This window comes from Capra hircus, chromosome 5, assembly GCF_001704415.2.
Source record: "Capra hircus breed San Clemente chromosome 5, ASM170441v1, whole genome shotgun sequence".
NCBI classification, from domain to species: domain Eukaryota; kingdom Metazoa; phylum Chordata; class Mammalia; order Artiodactyla; family Bovidae; genus Capra; species Capra hircus.
In genome coordinates this window covers 10,603,315-10,617,313 of record NC_030812.1, presented here as the reverse complement: position 1 = coordinate 10,617,313, position 13,999 = coordinate 10,603,315, and the positions used below count along the sequence as shown (strand labels likewise).

General features: G+C 36.2%; 2 protein-coding genes across 7 annotated transcripts in view; one reads left to right on the top strand and one right to left on the bottom strand.

Annotated features, from left to right (window-relative positions):
• Positions 1 to 9,392, top strand: part of PPFIA2 (PTPRF interacting protein alpha 2) — a 523,670-nt gene extending 514,278 nt beyond the window's left edge. For 3 of the 5 annotated variants that reach the window (XM_013963702.2, XM_013963700.2, XM_013963701.2), the window contains 5 exons: positions 1,067 to 1,242; positions 2,344 to 2,412; positions 4,329 to 4,488; positions 5,683 to 5,774; positions 7,990 to 9,392. In XM_013963702.2, the coding sequence (XP_013819156.1) occupies positions 1,067 to 1,242; positions 2,344 to 2,412; positions 4,329 to 4,488; positions 5,683 to 5,741 (464 nt within the window). In that variant the 3' untranslated portion in view covers positions 5,742 to 5,774; positions 7,990 to 9,392. The remainder of the gene's footprint in view (positions 1 to 1,066; positions 1,243 to 2,343; positions 2,413 to 4,328; positions 4,489 to 5,682; positions 5,775 to 7,989) is intronic. The other 2 variants (XM_005679766.3, XM_005679765.3) reach the window with 1 other exon arrangement.
• The window catches only part of ACSS3 (acyl-CoA synthetase short-chain family member 3), a 165,062-nt gene continuing 161,268 nt past the window's right edge, over positions 10,206 to 13,999 (bottom strand). For both annotated transcript variants that reach the window (XM_013963698.2, XM_018047605.1), the window contains 3 exons: positions 13,759 to 13,858; positions 13,498 to 13,673; positions 10,206 to 12,332 (listed from right to left, as the gene is read on the bottom strand). In XM_013963698.2, coding sequence (XP_013819152.1) covers positions 12,264 to 12,332; positions 13,498 to 13,673; positions 13,759 to 13,858 — 345 coding nt within the window. In that variant the 3' untranslated portion in view covers positions 10,206 to 12,263. The remainder of the gene's footprint in view (positions 12,333 to 13,497; positions 13,674 to 13,758; positions 13,859 to 13,999) is intronic.

Sequence of the window (13,999 nt, the reverse complement as noted above, 5' to 3'; positions counted from 1 at the left end):
TCCACCATAGTTTGGCCTCAGGTCAAACAACAGGGAGGAAACACAGCCCCACCCATCAACAGAAAATTGGATTAAAGATTTACTGAGCATGGCCATGCCCATCAGAACAAGAGCCAGTTTCCCCCTCAGTCTCTCCCATCAGGAAGCTCCCATAAGCCTCTTATTCTTGTCCATCAGAGAGCAGACATACTGAAAACCACAGTCACGGAAAACTAACCAATCTGATCACATGGACCACAGCCTCATCTAACTCAGTGAAACTATGAGCCAGGCTGGGTAGGGCCACCTAAGACGGGCAGGTCATGGTGGAGAGGTCTGACAAAATGTGGTCCACTGGAGAAGGGAATGGCAAACCACTTCAGTATTCTTGCCTTGAGAACCCCATGAACAGTATGAAAAGACGAAACGATAGGATACTGAAAGATGAACTCTCCAGGTCAGTAGGTGCCCAGTATGCTACTGGATATCGGTAAAGAAATAACTCCAGAAAGAATGGAGAGACAGAGCCCAAGCAAAAACAACACCCAGTTGTGAATGTAACTGCTGATGGAAGTAAAGTCTGATGCTGTGAAGAGCAATATTGCCTAGGAACCTGGAATGTTATGTTCATGAATCAAGGCAAATTGTAAGTGCTCAAACAGGAGATGGCAAGAGTGAACATCGACATTTTAGGAATCAGTGAACTAAAATGGACTGGAATGGGCTAATTTAACTCAGATGATCAAGAAATGTCCCCATCTGGTGGTAAAAGCACTGAACTTCAGACAAGACCCCTAGAGAATGAAAACAAGAAATGCTTTGAGACATTATGTTCCATGTGATGGAAATGCTCTCATTTCAGTGATAATAAGCACTCTTAAAATGACAAAATTTTTCTAGGCTAAAAGTATAGTTATTCGAACAGTAAATACATGTAACACAAGGGTGCCCAGGTGCCTTAGGAAGTAGATAAAGAAGTCAGCATAAATGATGATCTGGCCAGACATCCTTGGCTCATTTTAGTTAGCAGTTTTTTTATTTATTATGCAAAATACCGAAGCCTAAAATGTTGCACCTCTTTTCCTAGATGTGTTGGTGTGGAGCAATGATCGTGTTATTCGCTGGATACAAGCAATTGGACTTCGAGAATACGCAAATAATATTCTTGAAAGTGGTGTGCACGGCTCACTTATAGCCCTGGATGAGAACTTTGACTACAGCAGCTTAGCTTTATTACTACAGATTCCAACACAGAACACCCAGGCAAGCCCCTCTGTGCCGTAGTTGTGCTGTGTCCTAGCTTATATAAGTGAGAGTGAATGTCACTCCATCATATCCAACTCTTTGCAGCCCCATGGACTATACAGTCCGTGGAATTGTCCAGGCCAGAATACTGGAGTGGGTAGCCGTTCCCTTCTCCAGGGAATCTTCCCAACCCAGGGATTGAACCCAAGTCTCCTGCATTGCAGGTGGATTCTTTACCAGCTGAGCCACCACGGAAGCTGTATATAAGAACAAAGTAAACTTTTAGGGAAAAAAAAAACAAAAGTTGGCTGTGTATTCATGATTCTTAATGGGCGTTAGCTCAACCTTTGAAATATGTCACTGGGGCTTTAATTTTAAGCTACTGGATTTCTAGCCAAAACAAAATCATAAAATGAAGCAGCACAGGATTTAGAAGTTATGTGGTCCACCCTCCCACCTGAATGCCAGATTCCCCCAAGCAGTGTCCCTGACAGATGGCCTTTAGTCTCCGCCTCTCTGTGGGCCAGTCATTTCTATTCAGATGTCTGAGTTAGATAGACAAGAGGCTTTGCTTTTTGCCATTGATTCCCAAGTCTGGGTAATTATTTGAATCATGGGAGCTCCTTAAAAATTTAAAAGAAAATCTTGCAATCTACATCACAGGCCTAAGAAATCACATATCAAGAGAGAGGACACAGAAATCCTAATTATCTAGTTTCCCCGAGTGATGATCCTTGGTCAGATTTGAGAACTATATTTGAGAACTGCATAGATTTGATAAAAGTACGGCAGTCTAACTTTACTTTCCAATTCATTTTTACATATTTCAAAGTTTACATCAAGGACTCTATTAGAAAAAGTAATAAGTGAGGTCAAACCCCTTTTCCTCAGATGTTTATGTGAGGCTATATGTCTGCTGTCCACAGACTAAAGAAAATTGTCCCTCCTTGTGTTTATAGTTAAAATTTACAATGGCTTATATATGGAGGACAAAAAAAAAAAAAGACCCTTATAAATAAAACAAGGTATTAGGACATTTTCGGAGGTAAATATAATCGCTATGATTTTTTCAAATAAAATGTGACTTCAGTGATGGTAACTGTAATTGGATGTCAACAGGCAAGGCAGATTCTCGAAAGGGAATACAATAACCTCCTGGCTCTGGGAACCGAACGGCGGCTGGATGAAGTAAGTCCTTGTTTGTCGCTCCAAAGGGGCCTTAGTGCAAGCAAAATGGCTTTCAAGGACTACTGCTCAACTTAACCAGAGGCTTGTATAGACGCAGTCTAGAATTTCCTCCACTTACATATTTGTTATCCATTTGATTTGGAAAAGAACTTTATGAATTCATGAGTATTATCATATCAGCAGTTAGAGACAGTAAGAAATAATTCAGAATCAGCCATTTTACATGAGCTGTAACAGTGAAATACCGTTGAGCAACATTTTTTAAATTATAAGTAGTGGTAACACTAGTCGTGATAAATTCAGCTTTTTAGTAAGGAACGTGCTTATTTCTAAATACCAGTTTATCTTCACAGGAAATTTTAGGATATTTAAAAAAACAGAAAACTTGCTTTCAATAAATGGGAAGCTTTATTTTAGATATCGTTATTGTGTTTTCCTTAAAATGTATGTGTAACATTTTAACAGTCATAGGAATTGAAAGCTATATTGAGTATCAGAATCTCTACGCATCATATATGCATGTTTAAATGATTTGAAATAGTAAACAGGTAAGTAGCCTCCTGAGATGAAGGAATACTAGGGCCTTTATCACACTCTGTGCACTGATGAACTATGGATTTTAACAGTCCTTTTGAGGTTTTCAGGGATCTTTCTGGAAGAAATGGGGAGGAAAATCTGAGTATGAGGTGGAAAATACAGAGATGCAGAATTACGTGTTGCAAAATGCAGGTGTTTCTAGGCTGTAAAGAGAAGCTGATTACAATAGTTTTGTGAGTGAACCCAGCAATTCTTAAAATGGCAGAGTAATACCACATTCAGATGGGCAGGGAACATGACCTTGGTTTTATAAAACTCAAGCTGTCCTTTGTGGAGGAGGTTAAAGGTAGATAAGTTCTATGGTGTGAACCTCAGCTAGCTTCCTAAAATTCTTACTCCTGTCCAGTCAGGATAATAGTTACTATTTTTAAAAACCAGTTGATATTTAACTGGCCTTAATTTTATAATTTGTTGGATAATCTTTTCAATCCTTATTCTTTTTAAAAAAAAATTATCTAAGTATAGCTAATCTACAATGTTGTGGTTTCTGGTGTATAATGAAGTGATTCAGTTCTATCCCTATTCTTTTCATATTATTTTCCATTATGGTTTATTATAGGATATTGTGTATAGTTTCCTGTGCTATACAGTAGGACCCTGCTGTTGATATATTTTGTACAAAATAGTTTGTATCTGCTTTAAATCTTTATTCTTAATTGTTGAAACAGAAAGATAGTCTACATAAACCCATACACACTTTTAAATACAATTATCCTTACTTAAAAGTTAGAAAAGGAATTTTAATAAAAAATTGTTGAAGATCTGTCATAGTGTTAGATTCTAAGACACAGACTGAGCTGAAGCAGAGGTCTAGGCCGAGGTACACGCCTATGTGGGTTCTAGTGTTGCTTCTTGAAAATAATGGACAAGCTGAAAAGCCTACATGGAACATGACTATCTGCCTTTAAAACATGCTGCCCCTTCTTCTTCTTCTTAAGAGCAGCACGTGACTTTATCATCGAAACCCTCGTCTCTGTTCAGTTTGTTGCTGTGCTTGATTTTGGTTTTCTTCTTTGAATGTGAATAAAAATATCTAAATAACTTAGCTAGAGCCAGAACAGACTTGTTTCTGAGAGAAACTGAGTATTCATTCCCACGGAAATAATCTCATGGGCTTCTGTAGATGCCACTGAGAGCATATCCTCAATTGAGATTAGAGAGCGTATCTTTTACTATCCTCTCATGGAAACCTTGTTCTATGATGCTGTTGCTTATCGTTCTCATTAACTTTCTGTTACATGTTTCTAAGCACATGGTTTAAAGCCCCTGGACTAGTGTACTTGTTTTCATTACATCAAATTATAACTCTGTACTGGCAGAGTGAGGACAAGAATTTCAGGCGTGGGTCAACCTGGAGAAGGCAGTTTCCTCCCCGTGAAGTACATGGAATCAGCATGATGCCCGGGTCCTCAGAAACACTGCCGGCTGGATTCAGGTTAACTACGACGTCTGGGCAGTCGAGGAAAATGGCAACGGATGGTACAGTGGTTTTGCATTTGTGCTTATAAAGTAAAACGCTTGCTTAGCAAGTGCTATCATTCTCTGATCTCGCACAGCTTTCTGAAATTGACTCTTTCCTTAAGTTGCTTTGCTTTGCTTGAAGTTTGCTTTGCTTTCATCAGACTATTCTCCTTTGTGAATTGCTAATGCATGAACTCACAGCACTTTATTCACATTTAAAAAATAATTTAAAATTAAATCCTAAAAAGGACAATTTTGGCTAATGTCCACATCTAGGAAGAAAAACATCTGCATGATTTGTGTTTCTTTACTCTTCTATTCACCAAGTAAATAATTTGTTTAGAGTTTGGATTTGGACTAACTATCCTTAATAAATGGAAATGAAATCCACTGTTGCCCTACATGCTTGAATATTGCAAAGTTTTATATTTCATCTTAAAAACTTGGACTCATCAGATATTTTCATCTCTGACCAAGGCAGAAGGCCTTAAATAAACAAGCACAACCATGAGAAGAGAATTAAACAAACACAAAACCGACAGTAATTTCCCAATTAGTATTTCCTTCTGTGGACATTAGACTTGTGTTATATATTTCACAAAGGGAAACAGCCATTCTGGAGGAGAGAGACAGCCCTGAAATTGTAGTCACAGAGTTTTGTCTGTTTGGTAGGCACTGAACGAAAAAGTCCCACTCTCTTTTACTGAGAGAACCACCTATAAATCACTATTTCTTTTTAAGATGGGAGCTATCATGGCCCTTAAAATTAGATCTAGTGTAAGCCATGAGTTGGGTCTACATTTCTTCTAACGTGTTACTATAATAGATACAGTATCAAAATTCATGAGGAAGTTAAGATGATCAAAATGAGTGTAGAAGCTTTTCCCTGTCGGAGGGGAAGAAAATCCATCGTACTGAATTCTCCAAGAGCAATCTTTGCTTTAAAAACAGGAGCACCCAAGGGAACTGTTCCTATTAACAGACTTCATCTTAGGAGGAATACACAACTTGAAAGCTCAGTTGAATCACACTGGAATACATTTTCATTAGCAGCTTGGTCTCAAGAAAAGGAATATGAGTGGCTTCTGTCTGAGAGAAAGAAGATCTATGAATATGTCCAGATCCCTTTATGCAGGGAAAGTAAACCTTTCTCATCTGAAATTTTGTACTCCATCACCTGAGTCCCTCTAAAGCCCTTTTCTCCATTTGCAGTTGCTTCATCAAGACTGCAGAGGTTAGACAACTCCACTGTTCGCACATACTCATGTTGACAAGCCACTCAAAGGAGGCAGCACTGAATTGCTGTGAGTAGTTTTTGTTGGCTGACAAAAAACAAACCGCCAAAAGAGAAAAATGGAACCTACATAGACTAGTGAATATACACGATACTCTCTGGTATGGCCTAGCAGCACAGAAGTGAAAATAATAACCCCTTTGAATTTCTAGAGAGTATAAAGGCCTCTTCATCATGTAACTCTTAATCTAGGATTTTCTATCACTGTCTGTCTGCTATGGTTTAAGGTCTGTCTCTTGGAGGCCTGTCACTATCTTATTTCACATCAATGCATTGCTACCACCCTGGCTTCGACTTTTAAGGAGCATTTTATGTTGATGCACATAGTATTTGATTGATGAGAGTCTGGCATTTATAGAATAAGACACTATTAAGTGAGTACTTTATATAGGGGAAGCTGAAATAGACAAACAGTTATTCTTGTAGGTGTCCAGAGTCAAAACAGTATCAGAAACAGGCAAATGACTTGGAGGTGATTTCATATTAAAAAAAAAAACAAAACTATAACTCAGAAAAATTGAACGTCTGGTATTTTTTTTTCATCAATATGATTTATATCTGTTGAAATACATAGGAATTTTAAGTATCTCAGATGTACAGCATAGGGACAAAGTGAAACAACTTTATAACAATGGTGGACAGAACAGAAAACCATGCTGTATAATCACTAAGATATAAGGTATTTGTACTTGGAGAAATACTAGTTGATGGAACCTACTTCCAAAATTTTATTAAAGAACAGTCTTTAGCAAAACTAAGTTTTCCTAGAATGTAAATGTCAAGGACATTTTTTTAGCCTACAACTCTACTAAAATAGTCTACCATGGACAATGGATCGATATTTTGGAAAAACGTTTTTTAGGGCAATATTTAGAAACAAATGCGTGCATAGGGGTGGGGAGAGGAACAGCTCATCTTGTGCTGTTTATTCATTGCCTTGAACTAAAAGCTCCACGTGGTTTACTGATGGTCTTTGGGGCCTAATATAGGAGCTGGTACGCTGCCTTATTTGGGTCACTATTTGAAGCTGCTGATGATAAAACAAAAGCTTTCAGATAAAGAGATTTAATTTCAGAATGTAAAACCCTAACATTAAAAATTTAATGACAGTATCCAATTAATAATTTGGCTAAATGAGAGGTTTTCCAAAATACCACTTTTAATAGTTTCTACACATAATATAACAATTTACCAGGAGCTGAAAACATCACTAATTCACAAATGATTATTTAATATACTGAGTACTGCTTGCTTCTTAGCTCTTAACTGATGGGTAGAACTACTCTTTAACTATTTGCAGTCTGTATTTTGTGCATGGCATTCTAGTTCATATTTCCTAGCTTTTACCATTAAATGGGATAAACATATTTATTTCCAGTAAATTACTCTGGGTCAACCAATTTCTATTTTGAGGAACTATTAGCATTTTTGTCATTAACGTAATTCAGAACATATTGGGTTGGCCAAAAAGTTCATTCTGCTTTTTCCATAAGATCTTATGTATACATGTGTATGTCTGCGTGCACTCAGTCACGTCCAACTCTTTGTGGTTCCATAGACTGTAACCTTCCAGGCTCCTCTGTCCATGGAATTTTCCAGGCAAGGACACTGGAGCAGGCTGTCATTTTCCCCTACTCCAGGGGAACTGTAGTGATCCAGGGATAAGAAGCCCCTGTAAAACCTTATGGATGGAAAAACCTGAATGAATTTTTGGCCAATCCAATGTGAATATTTTTCTTGTGTTGGGATAGTAATTGTGATCTTTTCCTTATTATGACTGGAAAGAATCTGTGATGAGACATCACTGACCCAGATTCTTTATGTCCCTGATTATCACTATGTTTTTGTCACTATTACACAACGGTATCTTTTGAAGAGCATATAGCAGTTAGAAAACAGATCTATTCCATGGAATAGGTCAGCTCAGTGTATTAATGAGCAAGCCGTACATTTTTCAGAAAGGACTGCTGACATTTTCTCTGAATACCTTTGCTTGTATTACTGCCATACTTTCCGTGAAGTTGAGCAAATCTTATTTTTGAAGCTTGCCTGCACAAAATTAGAGAGGAGCAAATATTAATTACATAGCCCCAAGATAATCCCCTACTCATTATCTCCTAGGACAAAAGTGGGCAAGATGCATGGAAGTGCACCAGGAATAGGAGAGGGAGAGTTTCCAGTCTGGGGTCTTTCCGTAAACTAACGCTGTCCATTACACATTTTAGATGTCGTCTTTTCAGTCTACTCTACCTAAAGTGCACTACCATCTAAGAAGACAAGCCGTGGAAACCTTTGTGAAGACCGAATTCTAAGGAAATAACCACAAGTAATGGTTCACTAACTGAAATGTGATTTTGGGGGGAGTCAGATATTAAGTTTGATTAGTTTACTACAATTGTAAGAAAATGTTTAAGTCATTTGAATAATAGGCATCATCCACATCATAAATTCTGTACAACAGATGCTTTTATGAAATGGAGCCACTTGTTTTTCCATGTTTTATTGTAATATACTAGGCCTTTATGTATTACTGTGTATGTATTTCTTTTTAAATGTGTAAGTCTTATGTAAATGGATATAAATATGGTTTTTTAAAAAATAAAATATATGGTTCATGGAGTCTTGAGTGCAAACATTTGACAATTCCAAGTACTGTTTGTAATTTACCATTCCACCATTTTTACAGTTTTTGAATTGTAACAGTCAAATCGGTATGTTTCCTGGAAGCGTGCTTCATGCTTCCACATGGTTCTCCTTCAAGTCTGTCAATCCTTAAAGCTGAAAACCTGCCTCTGATCATGTAAAAAAGAATGATTTAACCTGGAACTGGAGCCAAAAATAGACCTTTAAAGGCAATCAGGGATGTCCTATATCTTAGAAATAGCACTGTGATGGCTCGATCTCCTTTTCAATACAAAACAAAGCCAAACTGTTTACAAGAGTCAAAGCAATTATTTAAAAAAAAATAATTTATAAAGAAAAAACATTATCTTCTCTTGTTACCTGTGGACCAAGGAACAAAAAACTTCTTTACTAAGAACCCCACGTTCATCCAAATACCCTGCACGGCCAGCCAGCAGCAGCACTGTTCAGTGACTATCAACCACTGCAGAGTCTGAGGTCATCTCCACTGGAAAAACACAGAAATCCCCAGAAACCCTTCCTTTCTGTCAATGTAACAGGGCATTAGCCAGACGCATGTCTAATGTTATAAGCTTTTAGCCCAGAAGGCCTTGTCGGGACTTCCCTGAAGTCAGTCTTATCAGAGGAAATAACTGAAAGACAGAATGATTAACATATATAGTGTATAAAAGTATAGAAGAGTAATCTCTTCCCTGTGGCTTTATTTGGTGATGTTAACTGTTGTTTATCCTTTGTTTATATGGGAGATTTCAAAGTAAAATCTATTTAATAATCTCATTTATCTAACTGCTGATTTTCTGCTGCTTGATCTTATTAACAGCAAGACCTGTCATTAGTAATTCTTTTTTTTTTTTTTTTGTATTTAATTTGCTATGTTTGCACGTACATTACATTTGTTTGGATGTCGATTTTTGTTTAACAGACTCAGTCAAAAGGTAATGGTAACAGAAAACCTCTCCATTATCAATAAAAAAAAATACTTCCAGTTCTCTGTTTAAGCTTTATTTTCTAGTCACATATAAAGATTTTACTCAAACTATAATGAAAATCATTCTTTTTAGTGATTCTCAATCTAATATTTAGCTACAAAAGTGAGGCTGCCACAAGAGGGTGCACTAAGCTTGCTTATGAAAGTGATTTTAAATTTCCTGAAAATGCTGCTTGATTGGAAACAACGGGTAAGAGCTTTTTCAGTTCATCTGAATATGGGGATCTTGACTTACAGAAATGAAGTTTAACACAGAAATTATTATGTCATAATAGCTAGACTTGTATCTACTGTTATGCACGACTTAATTGTGTAAGTTTTTCCCCTTTAGAGATCACCGAGCAAGACATTAATCATTTAGAATAGACTCTAACATACAGAGATACAAGAGATCCATTCAGTTCAGTTCATTTCAGTCGCTCAGTCATGTCCGACTACTTGTGACCCCATGAATCGAGATCCAGTTACTCACCTCAAAACTCATAAAATATTCTTCAGTGTATAGATCATTTGTGTCAGATTCTAAAGCCCAATTAACTGATTAAGCTTAGAACCTTGGTTTTCTTGCTTTTAACCACCATCATCATGAATCTTTATATTTTTAATAATCAGAACTTTTACAGGTATAATTTCCTATAAATAAAACTGCTTCTTAAATGTAAAACAGTTCTCATTTATATATACTTAGCACATTTTAAAAAGCAAACGAGCTTCATTAATTGGCAAACACTTTTCTATAGATTTTAAAATATTTACATTTTAATTTTTCTAATACTTTACAGTAAAAAAAAATTCTATGAAATGACAAAAGAAGATCATACAGAATTTATTTCAGCAAATTACATTTTTAGTAACATTATTAGTGTTATTTTTAAAGACACATTTAATCAAAGTATTTTAAATACTATCACGTGAAAGTACCTTATAGTCAGTATTAAGATAGAAAATTCCTTTCTTTCCTTCAAAATTTAAGCAATCTGATGACTTGACTGTATCTTTCTTGCCCCACATTCAGTCTTGTGAGAATAACAGTACTTTCTCTGACCCTGCAAAGGAGATCAATCTCCTCAACCAGCTACAAGAAAACATTACTTGCCCCGTCTTGTCACTGTTTCCCAGTCCCACTCAGCAGGAAAATAACTCAAGCCTGCTTGCTGAAGTGTCTTCTCCAGGAAAAATGTGCAAGAGGATCAAAGACAATCTTTACACAATTCTTGGATCTGCCTGAGCTTATACCTCGCAAATGAACTGCTAAAGAATGTGCCATTTCAAATTAACTGAGTTTTATATGAAAAACACAGCAATACATCTTAATGCTAAGACATTAAAAAGTGTATTATTTGTTAAGATTACAGTTGTGATAATAGATCAAATGTACCAAAGAGAAGAGACAGTTTAAGGAACTTAACAACTTCAAATTATAAATTGAATATATATCTAATCAGTTTAACTCAGGCTTCTAAAATAAAGGGAACAATTAGATGAATTGTTTTCAGGTGTAACAATCAAAAAGTCAATTTTAGCAAATAACAAATTACTTTGAGAAGCCATTTGTTTTATAGTCTACGATCCAAAGAATCCTAACATTTTCAGGATATCTTCATACAATGTTAGCAATTTTTATGGAACAAACAAGTAAATAAGCTCATCTATTATCTCTCATATATATTTCTTCATGTGTTACCAGACTTTTATGTTAGGACAACTGCTCTTAAAATAAAGTTACTGATAGACTGAAAGATTGAGGAATACTTTGAGAACCATCAAAGACTCAATAGGTATGGCATTCTTTTTTTTTTAGTTTGAATGTATTCTTTAATAACTGATACCATGTAGAACCCTAAGTAAACCAAATGTCTAATTATCTGTATATACTCTGGTTAACTGGCACAAAGACCCATTTCTAGTTATTTGTTAATGCTCAATAATTTTACACAAGTTTAAATAGAAAGACGTGCTTTGGATTTCAGTGAGTTATTTTAAAATTAGAGATTTCCCATAAAATCTGGAATTTTGGTTTCTCTTAAAACTCCTCCTGGTCTTTAGCATATATAAAATGTAAAAAATTTTACATTTCTTCCTTAAGAGCTTTCCTTGACAGTTTACCCATTTCTATTTCATTTCCTTTTTTCCAAAAGAAGTTGAGATCATTACAAAGTATATAGTCAACTCTGAACCTGAAACAGTAAGAGGGGCTGCAAAGAGGCCTCATCTGCATGACAAAGATTGGATTAACTCTGTGCTCTCTATCTGGCCTGTGACCGCCCTTGACTCAGTGACACAGGACTGGAGGGAGCTGGACCTCTGTACCCAGTGTTCCGTCAGGATGTGTGAGGAGACAAATTCTCCTGCCTAGAAAATCATGTCTCAATGATTATCTGAAACTTCCCATTTCACCCATTTCATTTAAAATAACCAAGTCTGTGGGCATCTCAAGAATATTGAAAGATATTCAGAACTTCCATAAGAAAATAATAACTGTTTTCTGACTTCAACTTGAGTTTTAGGTCTTGGATCAAAGCTGCAGAGTCCTAATTTCAGGAAGTGGCTTGATATTAGTGTCATTTTTTTGGTGGGGGTAGGGGTTACAATTTATAAAAATCACACATTAGATATATTTTTCTTAAATGGAAGTTCTGGAAAATCTATCTAATAATGAGCATGATACAGGCAACTGGTAATAGTACTAATTGGGCTAATCAAACAGAAGGCACGGGTCTTATCAGTCTTCGAGTACATTTTTTTAGACTAAGCCCTACAATTTACATTTCAGTTTGCATATTATTTCTATTTTGATATTTATTTCTAGGAAGTAATTCTAAAAACTTACTCCAGTTAGAAAAGTGACTCAAAAAACAGGAAAAAAAGTCATGATGCCTGCTTCAGCATGACTTCTATGTGTTCAAAAATTCCAGGATCTTCAATTGTAGGAGACACCTGGAAAGAAGATTAGAGTCCGATGAAGGTGCTTTCATGAACCCCTTCCACTCCCTATACAATTAAGCAGCTCAATGCAGTTTTGTATTCCCTACTATCATATACATATGGAAAGGTTCAAAAATAGCAAACTTGAACTTAATATTTTAAAATGGCTTTCCTGGTGGCTTAGACAGTAAAGAATCTGCCTGCAAAGCAGGAAACCTGGGTTCAATCCCTGGGTCAGAAAGATCCCCTGAAGAAGGGCATGGTAACCCACTCCAGTATTCCTGCGTGGAGAATCCCATGGACAGAGGAGCCTGGCGGGCTACAGTCCATGCAGTGTAAAGAGTCTGCATGACTGAGCGATTCACATTTCAACAGTAAAATAAACGGTTCAGTTGGCAAAGCGATCAGTCCTAACTGCACTTCCTCGCTCAGTCACGTCTGTTGTCAGTCCTAAATGGTACTTTTTTTTATTGGTCTTTCAATGAGCCTCCACAGAAAGTTTTTTTTCTTTTTTGCTTTGCCCATACAACCACTCTTTATTGCTGTATCACTTTTTACAAGATTTTTATGATTAAAATTATGTATAATATGCATATATAATGTGCACATAAATTAAAAGAACGCATATGCTTGAATCAGCTTAAATACCCTAAAATAATTTTCACTCAAAGCAGGTAAGATAATGAGCATATATATCAAATTAGAACTGTTGAAATATCTATAGCCAGTCTCAAATGTTTGCTTTCTCACTAACAGTCACTATTGACTACAATGAAGCAAAATTTATCCTTAATTTAATAAGACTGAGTTTCCACAATTTGTTTGAAATTAACTGACATATTCATAATATTTTATTAAATAAGAAAAATATTTTAAATGTTTTTATTTAAAAAATTCAAAATAAATTAAAATTTTTTTAATTAAAAAAACTAAATTTTTCACATACTGGTTCTTATAATCAAAGAATATGACCTTAATGTGTTTCCTCCAAAACCCTCATTCCTACAGAGAGAATGGCTATGCAATCTCCTCCTTAACATTAAAAAAAAGAGAAGTACTATTACATATTTTTTAGGAATATAATTCATGATTGAGAACTATTTCAAGAGTTTTGGTGACACCAAAGAAATGGGGGAAAACATATCAGAACCAAGCACTAAACAACCTTGATAGTTACCTTATATGGCTTGCCATTGACAAGGGCAGACAGAGCTGAGCGGGGAATTTTGCCAGACCTGGTTTTGGGTAACTGTTTGACAAACACCGCTTTCCGAAAAGCAGCCACGGGGCCAATGCTCTGTCTAACGTGTTTCACAATTTCTTCTAAAACTTGTTCCTCTGTTGTATTTATATCTAGGGAGAAAGTTCAGATGGTAAGCTCTGAATTAACCTTAATCATTCAGGGCCCAAACAGTCAAGGAGGACAAAGACAGCTTACCTTTTTTCAACACGCAGAGGGCTAATGGGATATGACCTTTCAAAGAATCTTCCTTCCCAACAACAGCACAATCGGCCACAATGCCAAGGGAAAGGATAGACTGTAATTTTAAAAAGCATTCATTTAGATATCTATACACATATATATGCAGTATATGTAATTTCAACTAGGAAAAAAGTACATGACAGAGAACTTAAAAACCCAGAGCTGCCTCTGTGAAAATGACTACCAACTCACTGTT